Source organism: Salarias fasciatus, chromosome 6, assembly GCF_902148845.1.
Source record: "Salarias fasciatus chromosome 6, fSalaFa1.1, whole genome shotgun sequence".
Classification (NCBI taxonomy): domain Eukaryota; kingdom Metazoa; phylum Chordata; class Actinopteri; order Blenniiformes; family Blenniidae; genus Salarias; species Salarias fasciatus.
The window spans coordinates 28,990,299-29,004,084 of NC_043750.1; the positions used below are offsets into that span (position 1 = coordinate 28,990,299).

The 13,786-nt window shown below is 40.9% G+C and overlaps 1 protein-coding gene across 2 annotated transcripts in view; it reads right to left on the minus strand.

Moving 5' to 3' along the window:
* mxi1 (max interactor 1, dimerization protein) overlaps positions 1-8,524 on the minus strand; it is a 32,510-nt gene extending 23,986 nt beyond the window's left edge. The window contains exons 1-3 of one of the 2 annotated variants that reach the window (XM_030093270.1): positions 8,195-8,524; positions 4,402-4,504; positions 799-828 (exon numbers count right to left, since the gene is read on the minus strand). In XM_030093270.1, the coding sequence (XP_029949130.1) occupies positions 799-828; positions 4,402-4,504; positions 8,195-8,423 (362 nt within the window). In that variant the 5' untranslated portion in view covers positions 8,424-8,524. Of the gene's footprint in view, positions 1-798; positions 829-4,401; positions 4,505-4,671; positions 5,155-8,194 lie in introns of those variants that run through there. The other variant, XM_030093271.1, reaches the window with a different exon arrangement.
* Positions 8,525-13,786: the final 5,262 nt, after the last annotated feature.

Here is a 13,786-nt window from a genome sequence, read left to right on the forward strand (position 1 = left end):
GCACACTATGTGGGTGGTGAACTCAATCTGATAAGGGCTTCTAAGAAACCTGCTCCTCCTCTCTTCAGAGGACGGAGTGGTAAACCATAGCAAACCCAGATCTCGCTGAATACCCCACTTCTATCGCTGTGGTCACAATCATGAATGCAGTCTGCTTATTCGCGTTCAGGCTGGAAAACCTCTTAAAGCATATTATGTGAAGTTATCAAGCTGACCCTGGAAACACTATTACATACCAATGAAAAGACATCTCTCCATCAAAGCAAACAACCATTGTAGGCTTTGCCAGCATTCAGTCTTGCCTACAGACGTAATTCAACAGTAAGTGTTTAGCGTAGTCTACAAGTGAAGCGAGCAGCTGAGGATTTATGCACACTTTTATGCGTACTACCATTCTGGGCACACGGGCATGTGCTACACATGCACTTAGGCTTGAGCAAATGAGGAGAAACCCACAGAGTAAAAACAAGGATTTGAGCCACATTGCAGTGGAAGAACACACTATTTACGAACACACACAAAAAAAAAATACAAAGTGTGTGTGACAGAGAGAAACACCAGAAAAATGTCCCCACCACAACTGGGCCACCCTTCACTTTCAGTATTACAGCCTGTTATGCATACTTGGAAGAGGTCAAAAACCTTGTGGCACGAAAATGAAAGCAGAACTGGAGGGACGTTGACATGTCAAGGTGGTGAGTGTGTGTGTGTGTGTGTGCGTGTGTGTGTGTGGACCCATAGGCAATGCTCTGTGGTTTAAAGGTGAAATGCTTTAGACACAATATAAAGCCAACTCACCTATTCTTTTCCAGCTCATTGTGTGTAGACCTGCAAAAACAGAATATAGACAATGTCAATGTCAGTGACAGAGATTCTCTTTGCAAACTGAGCAAAAGAAGACCTACTGGAAAAAATACAAAGCATCCTACATGGGAAAATCAGTCGTAATAAGATAATGAAGTATGTGAGCTGGGAAAACACGGGCTACCGGGCAATAGGGAATAGGCATGTCAAATTTGATTTATGGATTTATTAATTAATCCCAAACAAGATCAATTCCACATCCATGGAAATCGAATGTCAACGTGACATCCAGGAATGCACCATTCTGCAGCCCCTTCCTCAATAATGCACAGCTGAACAGTAGGAGGATGTGTGTGACACAACAGACACTTAAGTTCACACTGTGCATTTGAGTGTGTGTTTCTGGGCTAGTGCGAGCATGCGTACAGACACACACAGCCAGAATGCATTGCTCTGTTAATAATGAAAAGTGAATCAGCTGGTCCCTAAGAGTGTCTCAGTGTGGCAACATACTGAGGGAAGACAAGATTTTCCCATGATACTTCAATGGCTATTTTCCCATCTCCACAAACTGGATTCAGCTTCATCTCGGAGGCTGCAGGGTTTTAATCAATGTTAATAGTGACCTCAGTTGACAAAACTGCCATTTTGCTAGAATTTATGTGGGGAGAAAAGAACCAAAATATAATGGAGCAAAGGAATTGCCAACTTTCAAAAGCCGCAGTTCAGTCTGTGAAAACTGGCCCCGCTTCAGAGAAAATTATTTCCTCAAGTTTAATTATTTACACCAATAAAAACACCACACGACTACATTAAAATGCATTACTGTTCATGTAGTTGCACATGCAAGAGTGGATGTTAAGTGAACCGTGGCAGTGTATTTGATTTAACACGACAAGGTCTACGACCAGGTTGACTAGCTGCTGCTATCACAGCAAAACACTGAGCTCCCCACGTAAGCTGGCACAGGCCATTTCCAGAAAACCTGTGCGAGCGCTCGCACGCCTGCTCTTGACAGGTTTCAACTTACAAATTCTACACCCATGCAGCAGTCATGCATGACTGCGTTTGCACTTAACAATCTAGTCAGCTGAACTCAAATCACAAAATAGTAGACCTAAACAGTCACAACTGTTCTGTTTAGACCCCTCTTAAATAGCCCCAAGTGGTAAAACGTAGACTTTTAAAATGCCGTTAGTGTGCATATTTGCACCAATTGATGTCACAGAGATTGCACTACTTCTGTATTGCTTGGTAAGCCACATCACATTTCCTAATATTTCCTAAGCTCTGAATGGTTTACTAAAATCATGTTCACTCATTTTTTTGACAAGGCTACTATTTGATTTCATCCTATTCATTTAATTCTTCAAGAATGGCATGAATATGGAAACTGTCGTCATTTAATATTTTAATGAAGTTTTGGCAAAATATCATAAAAAATATAAAGAGATTATTCTGAACCTAAATCAACCAATCTATCAACTACTCTGTATCCATTGCCTCCAAGCTGGGTCCAGCTAACACTGGGCAAAGGTTAAATTGAGGCCATGTCTATGTTCAGGTCCAGCTAAGTATGCCTCTTCACCTGGATTCTCTCGCAGAGAAATCAATTTAAGTCAGCTTACTTCCCCATAGGACCTTTTTTTTCCCCTCACCACAAACCTCTTTCGCCCACCTACTGAATCAGATATATGTGTCTATGCAGTGTGACTACAAAGCAATACAGATTATGAACTGGCTGAAGGCCACACACACAACTGCAGCAGGCTTGCATCTGCAGACAAGCATGCTCCATATGTGTACGCATGTATATGCACACAGAGTGGGTCAATGAGATAAAGAAACCCTGCTATAAACGGTAGGCAGCAGAGGACAGGGTCAGATAAGCCCATCACTTTAAGCCTCGACACGCTACCGAGAGGCAGCTGGAGCAAGCAAGCAAGAACAAAAAAGCAGAGTGCATAAATAAAATGCAATGGAAATAATTTATTACAATAATTGTACTGTCGCAATGACCGAATTTAGTATCAATGCTGGATTGCACTCATACTTTTTCTCCATGTTTCATAAGCGAGAACGTGTGCAGCGTGGCATGATGCGCTCGTCTAGTTGCCATATTTGAACACTCAAGTGAGACATTCTTTTTGTTTTTAATTCAAAAATTTCCACACATGAGGATAACAAATTCATACATGAGACATCTCTTGAGTCTGTTGCTCCCATTAAAATCTTTTTTTCCCTCCACACATTAGAGTCTTATACGAGAGTAAAAAATGTTTTGTGAGAACTTGCTTTAACTTTGATTTATTGTTACAATAGACACTTCAATTATTCTTCACAAAAGTAGCTCTTGTCAGGCGTTAAAACTGGGCCGCAGCCTGTACCGTATATCTGATTAAGACTGTTGCCATGCAGAACAAGGCAGTGTTCTACGCTCATGATGAGTAATGCGCAGTTCCTGTTTGTGCCCCGCTCGCACATTAATATTAAAAGGCTCAGAGTGAGAGAGTGAAAGAGGGAGAAGCATATACATCTGATGTATGACTGTCAATGTACAGATTAATGTAAGCTGTGTAACACCAGAAGAAAAAAAACAATGCATATGGTTCTTATATTGGGAGATCCTCCCCACTTCCACTGAAGCACACATCACTGTCATCACTGGAAGCAAAGAGCTTGACTTAATCTTTGTGCATGCTAATGATGCAATTGTCATGCTGTACATCTTCAAAAAGATTAAAGCTTTCACAAACTCTCCAACTGCTTTTACACAATGCACATGAAAAGTTATTAAATAAACTTGTAAATAAAGAAAAAATTGTTAATTATTGATTGCAAAAAGCATTATTACTCCTGAAAGATGCTCAATATATTCACCTTTGGATGTCTGCAAACAACAACAGCCATAAATAGCAGCGTTTTCCCTCTTTAGGGCAAAAGACAAAATGTTGCTCTCGCACACAGTGTAAAATACATTCAACATGGCCAAAAGTGCATGTCAACCACAAAAAACTGAAATAAACAACTAAATTGAAGTCACTGCTATTTCATATAATTTATTTCAGTTAGCTAGAAGAAGGCTATTAAAAAAAATTATACGTTCCATTTTTCGTTTTGAGGCTGTCCCTTTGGCCACGGCCCCTAACCTTGGCCACTGCAGTGTGTTTGACAATCAGCTGATGAAGAGCTCGCAGAGGGTTGGTGCTTCACCCCTCTCCTCCCCACAAGCTAAACACACGGTCAAACGTGTCACCAGCAATGTTTTAGCGCATTTAATGAAACAACACACACCTCTTGAAACACACACACATGGCCAAGTTTCAGTGCAGTCAAAAGACCACTCATGACAGCTCACGTGTTTACCCAACGAGATGCAAAAAAAAAAGTGTTGACATTGTCTGCAAAGTGTACTCTATAATCACATGCAATCTGCAACACACGCACCACCCCAGAAATACATGTGTAAACACAGTTTACGTATTGAATCAATCTTTACGGGGAATTATGGTTTGGTTTTTGCATGTGATGTGAAAGTAAAGCAACAGGAAAAAAAAAAAAAAAACAACCCACACACGTACTCAGTTTTCTTCTTACCTATTGTGGTTACTGCTAAACTTCTTATTTCGGAATTTTCTTTGCCTCTGGTAGTTTGTGTTCTGACTTGAAGGAAATGTCGAAGCATATCCGTGTTCACACTCTGTTGGAGGGAAAACAACAACAGCGTATATTAGACATGAACGAGTTTGCACACATTTCCTCCTAAAACCTTAATGACAATCACCTAAACGGACAGAAAAAGACAGTAAATAATGTTTTCTTCCCTTTGTCTTTCGCGGGCATCCCTCTAATTGAACATTTATTTACCTCTTTCTCTCCTTTCTATAAATTCCGCTGCCTCCAGTAACCGTTGGATGTTTATTAGCTGGACAGCCGTCATTCTCTCGGAGGCTGCTGTCAACGTTAGCTTTGCAAAAAAGCAGGCGCGTTTTCAGAGAAAAGGAAGACAGTGCATCGGTTACTTCTACACCGGACGACACTAAAACACGACGTGGTTTGAAAGTCTTTCTCACTGCATTTGCAGCCTCATCAGAAGCCTTTGTCAAAAGGGAGAAAAAAAAGAGGGGGGAAAAATCCAGTGTTCGCCAAAGCTAGCAAGCTACAGCCAATCCTCTCCAGGCTTCGACGTTAGAAAAAGTCAAAGTGTATCAAAGTATTAAAAGTTTCTAGGAAACACAATATCAAATTGATACAAAAACGGATACAAAGAATATAAAATATCACAGAGGGAGGGCACAGCCAGCAAAGTGTCTTGCTGCTGCTCGTTTCCTCTCCTCTCCTGTTTGTTTACCTCGCTGCTCAGCTGAGAGGCGGGCACGCAGCGGCCGAGAGGCGGGTACCCGGCGGCCGGGAGGCGTGCTCTCAGCGGCCGAGAGGCCAGCACTCAGCGGAGGGGAGGCGGGCACCCAGCGGCCGAGAGGCCGGCCGGAGCGCGGTGCTTTCTGGGAAACCGAGTACCCAGAGGAGGAGGAGCATTCTTGATGGGCTCTTAATAGTAATTTTACCATTCAAACAATACCTCATCCTACCATCAAAAAACACACTAATGCTCACTTTTATTGAGCCAAGCAAACCTATGTGCTTCAGAAAGCAGAATAAAGTCACAAGAACAAATACGCATATGCACGCACACACACACACACACATACAAGCAAATGCAGCCTGACAGGTGTGTCAATCTCAGAGCGTCTGCTGTCCATGGTGCTGAAAGTTCAGATAAAAAGTCACGGGCTACATCTGGACCATCTTTGATACAGCTTAAATATAAAATGAACACAGCTGGTCTAAAATTACACAATCTATTCAGATAGATCTATCTATATCTTTTGGAATTCATGTATATTAGAAAAAAATAGACTCGGTGGCCTCTTGTAGTTGAAAGCAACACAAGGCACATTCAAATAAATATCCAGGTGTTTAAGACCACAGCATTCTGATAAAAATAATATTTTTGAAGGTTTCACTGACTCACCAGTGGCTCCGATGTTAGGTTTTGGGTAGTACCGCTAGCGGCTAGCATAGTGTTTAGCATACTGTTTAACTTCCCTCCAAAGAGTTCAGATCAAGTGCAAAGAAAAAACTCGTTCATGCCGCACAGCCAATCAGCGCTGGCTTACAGCTCTGATGCATTCATGGACAGTCGTAATGTAAGAATTGGCAAATTGGAGCCCACACTAATATGCCTATACCTTCTGCCACACACTGCACATTTTATTATGATATTTTATTTCCGATTAAATGTGAACACATCACATGATATGGGGCCCTATGACCTTGTGGGCCCTGGGGCGACCGCCCCCTTGCCCCTACTCTGACTCCGCTACAGCGAGTACCTCAACGTCCTCTAAAAATAGCGTAAAACGCGCACAAATTTCATCAATAGGACCATTTGGCGTTTATTATAAGGTTTCACTGGGTGGAATATTTTCTGTACGTGCATTTTAAAAGAATTTTAACTCTCAGATGTGTTTCTATGAGGGAACTCTATATTCTACAGGTCAACAAAAACAATTTGAGATGACTTAATTCAAGTATTTATTAATTTTCTGCCACATACAACTACCCTATTTGCAAGTTGAGTTACACAGCAATTTAGTGTATTATTTCAGTGTTATGACAGAAAAAACAAAACTCTATGTTTTTAACACATGCATCTTCATTATTGCATTATTCAATTTCGATGTCGAATGGTAATGGAGCTAATTTGAGTTGACAGTGGAATACACGCTGTACAGGTTGCCCATCCATCGTCAGCCAAAACACAGAGAGACAGGCAACCACATGCTCTCATTTGCAGAACATTCAACTTTTAGGTCACCATTTAAACTCACATGAACATTGTTAGATTGAGGGAGGACCCTGGAGTACTCAAAGAAAGCCCATACATGCACAGGTAGAACATGTAAACTCCACACAAAGACTGGTCTAGACTCACTATGAAGAAAAACAGTGCTAACTACATCGCCACCTTCACTGAATACTCCTAAATAAACTTAACGTAGCTTCTAGAGCCCTTCAAATACAGTGACTCTCATTTTAAATACGATGTTATTGCAGCTTTAGATCCTAATAAAAATAATTAGTTTTTTTTCTGTTTTCTGTTCTTTTTTCATTACATACTAAATAAATAAATAAATAAATAAATAAATAAATAAATAAATAAATAAATAAATGATATTTGATCTTGATGTGTGAGGGTCGTCTCTCCTACAACTCCCATGATTCACCGGGAACGTAGGCGGGTATTTGCCTTCGGAAGCCATGCCCAGCAACACGTGACGACACAACTAAGCGGCAGTCTGATTGGTGGAAGCCTCTGACAGGCGTCGGGGGTTGAGCTCGCTACGGACCAACCGCAGAGGAGGCTCGCGCCATGTGGAGTCCAACGCGCCACACCTCCAGAAAGCAGGAAGCAAACAATCGAGGAGAAGAGCTGCGATCTGTACAGAAATTCCCACGTTATGGACGACGTTATAACGATGCATCGTGATAGATATAGGATTGGAATTAGTTTTGCAGCGTGCATGAAAACATCTTGCTGCAGAGCCGTGTATATAGGAGGAAAAAAAAAAGACAGCAGCCTTTAAAACCCGACTCTAAACAACTAACCTCGACTTTTTCAAATAATTCATAATTACTGTTGAAGCAGTCTATTTTATTGGTGCATTTCAAAATTCCCCTGCAATTCAATAACATGCAATCACGGGGAAATCATACTATCAGCAGCAATAAGTTACCGGTTGTAAAATCATCACGCATTATTAGGCGAGCAATTTAAACAGCAAGGTCAGATATGTATACGCTATAAAAGTCACATGGATCGATTGCGCACACACCGTTATATCTATAAAGTTTTTTTTCCCCCGTGTAGTCTGCGGGGGCACAATGACATCATCCTAAACTGAGTTGGAGAGCGCTGCAATGTGGTCAGATTTAATATAACGGATCGGTAGCCAACACTCACACCCACGCATCTAATCATGCTGTCATACTGCTTCATGTGCGCTGCATGGAGCAGAGAATAAAAATAAAAACAGATCGACGTGTAGGAAGTTGTGGAGGCGCAAAGCGAAAGTGAAAACGCGCAGATTGTGCAGATATAAATAGTACAGAAAATACACAAAGCTGGTATTTTCGTGCTCGGAGTAAATCTCTTGTATCATTTTGGTGCCCTGTCATTGGCTGTGCTTATTGCAGGCAATGGTGCTTAGTTGAATGAACTCAGCCCTTTGTTGTCTGAGACTGTTGACAATGAAGTCTTGTTTTTTCCCCCTGAAATTCAGATGCAAATGAAAAAAAAAAGGATCAAACGCAGCACAAATGAACTCACTTCCGTCCTTCCTCTCGGCGCTCTCAAGGAACCGAGCAGCCTCCAGCAAAACTTGTACATTTTTCAGAAAAGTGTTGATCTGCTCCATGTGAGAGTCTTTGGAGTTGAAGACGTCATTGAACGGACAACTAGACATCTCCAAATCCTGCTGATCCAAGAGAGACGCATCGGAGTCGAAGAAGAATTCCTCACTCTTCAAACTTCTTCTCTGCCTCTCACTTTTGGCCATTTTGTCCCCCCTTTGAGTTTGAGTTGTTTTCTTACGAGGTGCTGAGCGCAGAGAGCAGTGAGGCAGCTTCCCGTGGACGCTGCGTTTGTCAGATGGTTCCTCGTTTCTTTTTTCCCTTTTTTTTTTTATGAATGCAGGGTGTTTAATGTGGAGCGGTGGCCAATGTCAGTGGATGGTGGTGCATGGGAAAACCAGAGCCCGGCCCCTCCGAGTCTGAGGAGTCCGCATGGTCCCTGTGCCCGCCAAGTATAAGCACTGAGAAACTCTGGAGTCATGATGAATGTGAGATGCTCAAAGTGTTCAGGTTGTTTTTGGTTGAACATTATTGACACCCTCCTGAAAGTCAATAAATGCAATCGTAATGTATTACGTGCAAACATCCAACCAGTGAAATCTCATCCATTCAACTCTGTGCAATTCCCTGTGTATATCTTTTTTGTGTTCTCACATCTCTCTATTACGGTATATTTTACATATGTGCCTGTCTTAAATTGACATTTAATTTATGTTTAATTTTTCAATGTATGATTGGCTTTTTGAAGTTTAACATTTCTACTCTATTTATTATTTCTTTTCTCTGTTTGTTATACTGCTGCTGGAACACTGCAATTTCCCCCTGTGGCACAAATAAAGGACATTCAAATTCAAATTCAGGATTTTAAAATGTGGGCTCATAACTATTATGAGTATAATCATAATTTCAAAAGTAATCAAGCTGTATTGCATAAGACATAAGCTACTTTAGTAAAATTATATACTTGAAAAAATACTCATGACTGTACAAAAGCCTGTGGTTATACAAAGTAATTTACTTCATAAATAGAAAGTAATGGTGATGATGTGGTGCCACTCTGGTAATAAAACATAGAAAAAGTTGTAGTGAAGCTTGAATAACCAGTTATACCAGTACTGGCCTCAGTGGAATTACTGAGCTGCTATTGTAGTGGAGTTCAAATGAAGTCTATTGAAAAAACAAATGTAGCATTTATCAAATGCCAAATTTGATTTTTTTTTCTTTTAGAAAATGTGTGTTACCGTTCCATTCTATTCCATACAATCTGTCATGTAGTGTATGTACTTAAAATAAAATTCAAATTGATAAAATTATTATTTTTCAAAGCAAATAAAAGACTAAACGACATTGTTAAGGTGCTCAAAGATCACTGAAGTGCAGAAAAACTGAAGTTCTCAGTGGGAAAACAGGTTTCAATATAACGCAAAAATATCACCAACCACATCACATTTGACAGTATTTCTTGCACTGTATCCTCATGCTCTCAGTCTGATAGTATTCCTCAAGCAAAAAAAAAAAACTTAAATCTAATACTTAGGCTGATATTAGGCTGCAAAATCACCGTCAATTCCCATTTTAATAGATTCCAATGGCTGTATTGTTTCCTTACTGTTGCCACCATTTCATATGATTTGCCTTATGATGTCCCAACTCTTCATCGTCCATTTATTAGGTTATAGCATGGGTGTCAAACAAAAGACCCATGGTCCAAAACCAACCTGCAAGAACTTGTAAAAAAGCATAATTCAACAGCTACAAGAGAAGCTTTTGGGACATTCCACTGTATTTTGAACCAGGTTTAAATAAAATAGGCTTTATGTTGACATTGTAGTAATTTTTGGTTGTAACTGTTTAGTTTTACAAAAAAATACACATTATCATCATGTACATTCTGCGCCGCAACAAAGAACAACTTTAAAGTTTAAGTTTAAGGGTTATTATGGGTCTATTTTACTGGTCTAGAACACTCAAGTTGAAATGGAGTCGTATGTAGCCCTTGAAATAAAGTGTGTGCATGTACCCTGCCTTCACCCTCAGTCAGCTGGGATCAGCTCCAGTGCTGCCGAACCCCGATGAAGAGGTATGGAAGATGGATGGATGGACTTTACATAACAGTGATTAGCGACTACTTGTTTGTGAGGATGGTGTGTATGAACTGGAGGCTGCAAGAATCTCTCTTAAGGGACAAATAAAGCTGTCTGAATTAAACTGAATTAAAGAAATTATAGGCTCCAGCACACACTTTTGCTGAGTGAATGCACCTTTCTAAGAAGCATGAAACTTCACTAAAGCGGAACTTCAACACTGACAATTTAATGAATGCAGCTTGTTAAAGTTGCAGCAGTAGTGTTGTTTATTGATTAGCTTCTTTTTGGATAATTTGACAACGAGAAAAGTCTTAACGTGTTTCTAATTAGTTTGATAAATGCAACATATGTAAGCTGCTTTATAGACAGACATACAGATACATAGAAACACCCACAACCACTATGAAAGCTATAACTTAACTGACTGTCAGAAAAAAGATTTTAAACAACATTACAGCACTACAAAAAAGGAAAGAAAGAGCCTATTCCATATGACTACAAATCTAAATGTTCGTGTTCACTTTAATTAGAGCTATATTTCAGCTGCAGTGTTGAAAACTTGACTTCGTCCAGGCTTTGAAGAGGGGCGAGAGAGAAGAGTTTAAAGACCTATGTGCGGAGTTACACTATAGAGCGGCCATAGATCCTCCTGTATGTGACAGAAAAGGTAACTGGGAGATAAGTTCTTCTCCTTGATCTTGTGCCATTTTCAGTAGACCTTTAGCTGAGCTGTTTTTACACTGTGGCAGATTTCATTTTGAACTGGAACATGTCGAGGCAGAGGACTGTATTCAGCCCTGATACCCCCGCTCCTTTTTGCCACTTCAAAGAGCCAGCGGCAGGCTACGAGCGTTTGATGTAAAGTTCACAGAAACAGAAACTTTCAAGTCCGACGCACAGGGGAATCTCTGAAGGTCCCTCCTTCCCCCTGCCGTGCCTGCCACCTCTCCACCCACTGTCGGGGGTAACTATAGGAAGGGGGTCCGTTTGAGAGCGGCCGTATTGGAGTTTGAAACAAAATGAGAAAGTTTTAAAAACAACATGTCTGGATTGACTTTAATATTTTGACCTGAGATTCCCCCTTTATTGGCCAGTACAGTTTTGCTGGATATATATTTTTGGGATTACAGATCCAGCTTGATTTGAAAAGCCGAGTACGTGCAACAGTAAGGTATCACATAAACCTTGCTGGCCTGTCACACCGAGAGCATGGGCTCTGAGTTTTCGTTTCAGAAAACTTTGGCATTTACACAGCAGCGTTTTGAAACTGATACTCAGAAACACTGCATTGAGTTTTCATGTAGGGCCATTAGTGGATGCTATTGTTTCTCATGAAACCATACACCTCTGAACATTAGGAATGACATGTACATGGACATTCAAATGGACAGATGACCAAGGTGGATTTCTGTCCAGGTGACTTTCGACTATGAAACTACCAAGTAGAAGAATACGGACTGGAAGCCATGCTAGAGGAGCCACTGTTGTCCCGATACTCACACGTGCAGAAGAACTATTTACAACCATCATGTGCAATAGCAGCATTTCCTGAGCATTTTTTGAAAGCTACGTTTCTGTTTTTATTACAACAGACTCAGAGGATTTTTAAAAACTTGAAAACAGGGCCTTTGAGACAAAAGACAAGCTCAGATGCTTGCTCCTGAACTATGACAGGAAACCAGAGAACAGAAGAAAACCAATTTACACACAAGAAAGACACACAAACTCCTCTTTTCCTCTTTGGGAGAGGTCACAAGCCTTTGTCGATCCAGTTGTGTCATGGGGCGGGAAGCAGGAGAGGGAGAATGCTGCAAAGTGGGAAGGAGTCATGCGTCCCAGCAGGCGACACTGGTGACAGCTTGAAGGTAGAGATTTAAGAGGCACTATAGCTCAGGGGTGTGGATGGGCATGGACAAGACGCATTGTTTGTAGACGCACACACACACATGCACACACACACAGGTCAAAGCATCAGTCCTAACACCATCATTCTAATTAAAAGCCTCCCCATGATCTTTCGCTTTGAAGGTTGCGCAGTGCTAAAACCAACAGTAAAGTAACTTAGACATCAAGAGGAGACAAGGACAGAGGTCAAAAGACTTTCAAAGGGACAGCTCATTTCTCCAAGCCTTAGGGGGCAACCTGGAACAACCAGTGCATACGTTAAAGTAGGGAAATCAGCTGAATAGTAAAACTAATGCTAATGTCTCCCCAGTGGAAATTGAATCACTGGCTGAAAAAATGAATGAGCTGCTTTTCCCAGTGATCAATAACTCTTAATAAAAAAATCAGTGTTAACCAGTGTTTACCTTCATTTGATTTCTTACTGTACATAATCTATACAATCATGATTTTAATAGGCTTAAAGCTGAAAGATATGTCTTCAAAGTTTGAAAGTGATACAGAAAAGTCATTTTATCCTCATATGAGAGAATTTGGAGCCAGGATTATTGGTAATTTCCAATGTAATGTCTGTGGCACAGCTCATAGCTCATGAATGGTATGATCAGCTAGTTTGGTCCAGACTGGACTGTCTCAGTGGGAGTGAAACGCCATTTAATTTCAATCACCTCTTTATAGCTCCCAGATGATGAAGCGTAATGATTAAAGCGATCTGTTGAATGCTCATCTGCCATTAGACTTATAATTTTCCATCTTCCACTGAAATAACTTGATAAACATTGAGAGTAGGCTGCAGCTCGGCAGGTAGAGCAAATCATTTTCCAATCCAAAGGCTGGCAGTTCAATCCCCCATATTGCCCTGTCCATGTGTCGAGGGACGTTTGCCAAGGCACTGAGCCCTAACTTTCACCAAATGGAGAAAAAGCACCTTGCACGGACGCCAGAGTGAACGTGTTTGGCCTCCTTTGCTCTCCATACTGCCACCATGACCCCATATGGATCAAGCAGGAAAGAGGATGGAAGGTTGAATGGGCAGTGTGTTTGTTTTTTTCAGTTGTGACAGTTCCAACAGAATATGAATGCATCGGTTACCAATCTGTGTTTATGAGATGAGACACTCGAGGCTTTGCCTGCTTGCTGGTGAACGAGTTTAGATATTTTATGTTATAATGAAGACTTCTGCTTTTTATATGTTGGTAACTCAGAAGTCAAAGAAGGGATCTACAGTCTTTCTTCCAGGAATTTTAATAAAACAGGGCGAAAATCTCTGTGTTTGAGTGTGGTTTATGGTTTAATATCTAAAATTGCAGTTCATTTGCTTTCATTTTTATTGTATGTGTGAAACAAACAGCTGTTTTCGCTTCCGTGCTGCTACTCCCTGTTGACTGAAAGCCCTCATTTCCCTGAATGCCTCTCTATCAACAGCCATGGATCAGTCCACATGTACCCAGCGCTAACAGCGACACCAGCCTCGTCTTATTGCTGCTCCCTGCTGTGTCCGAAATGTGCTTCCTAGAAAATGACCCACAAAGAAATCAGTGATGAGCTGAGATCAGCTGGTGCTGGCCCGGCCCAAACTG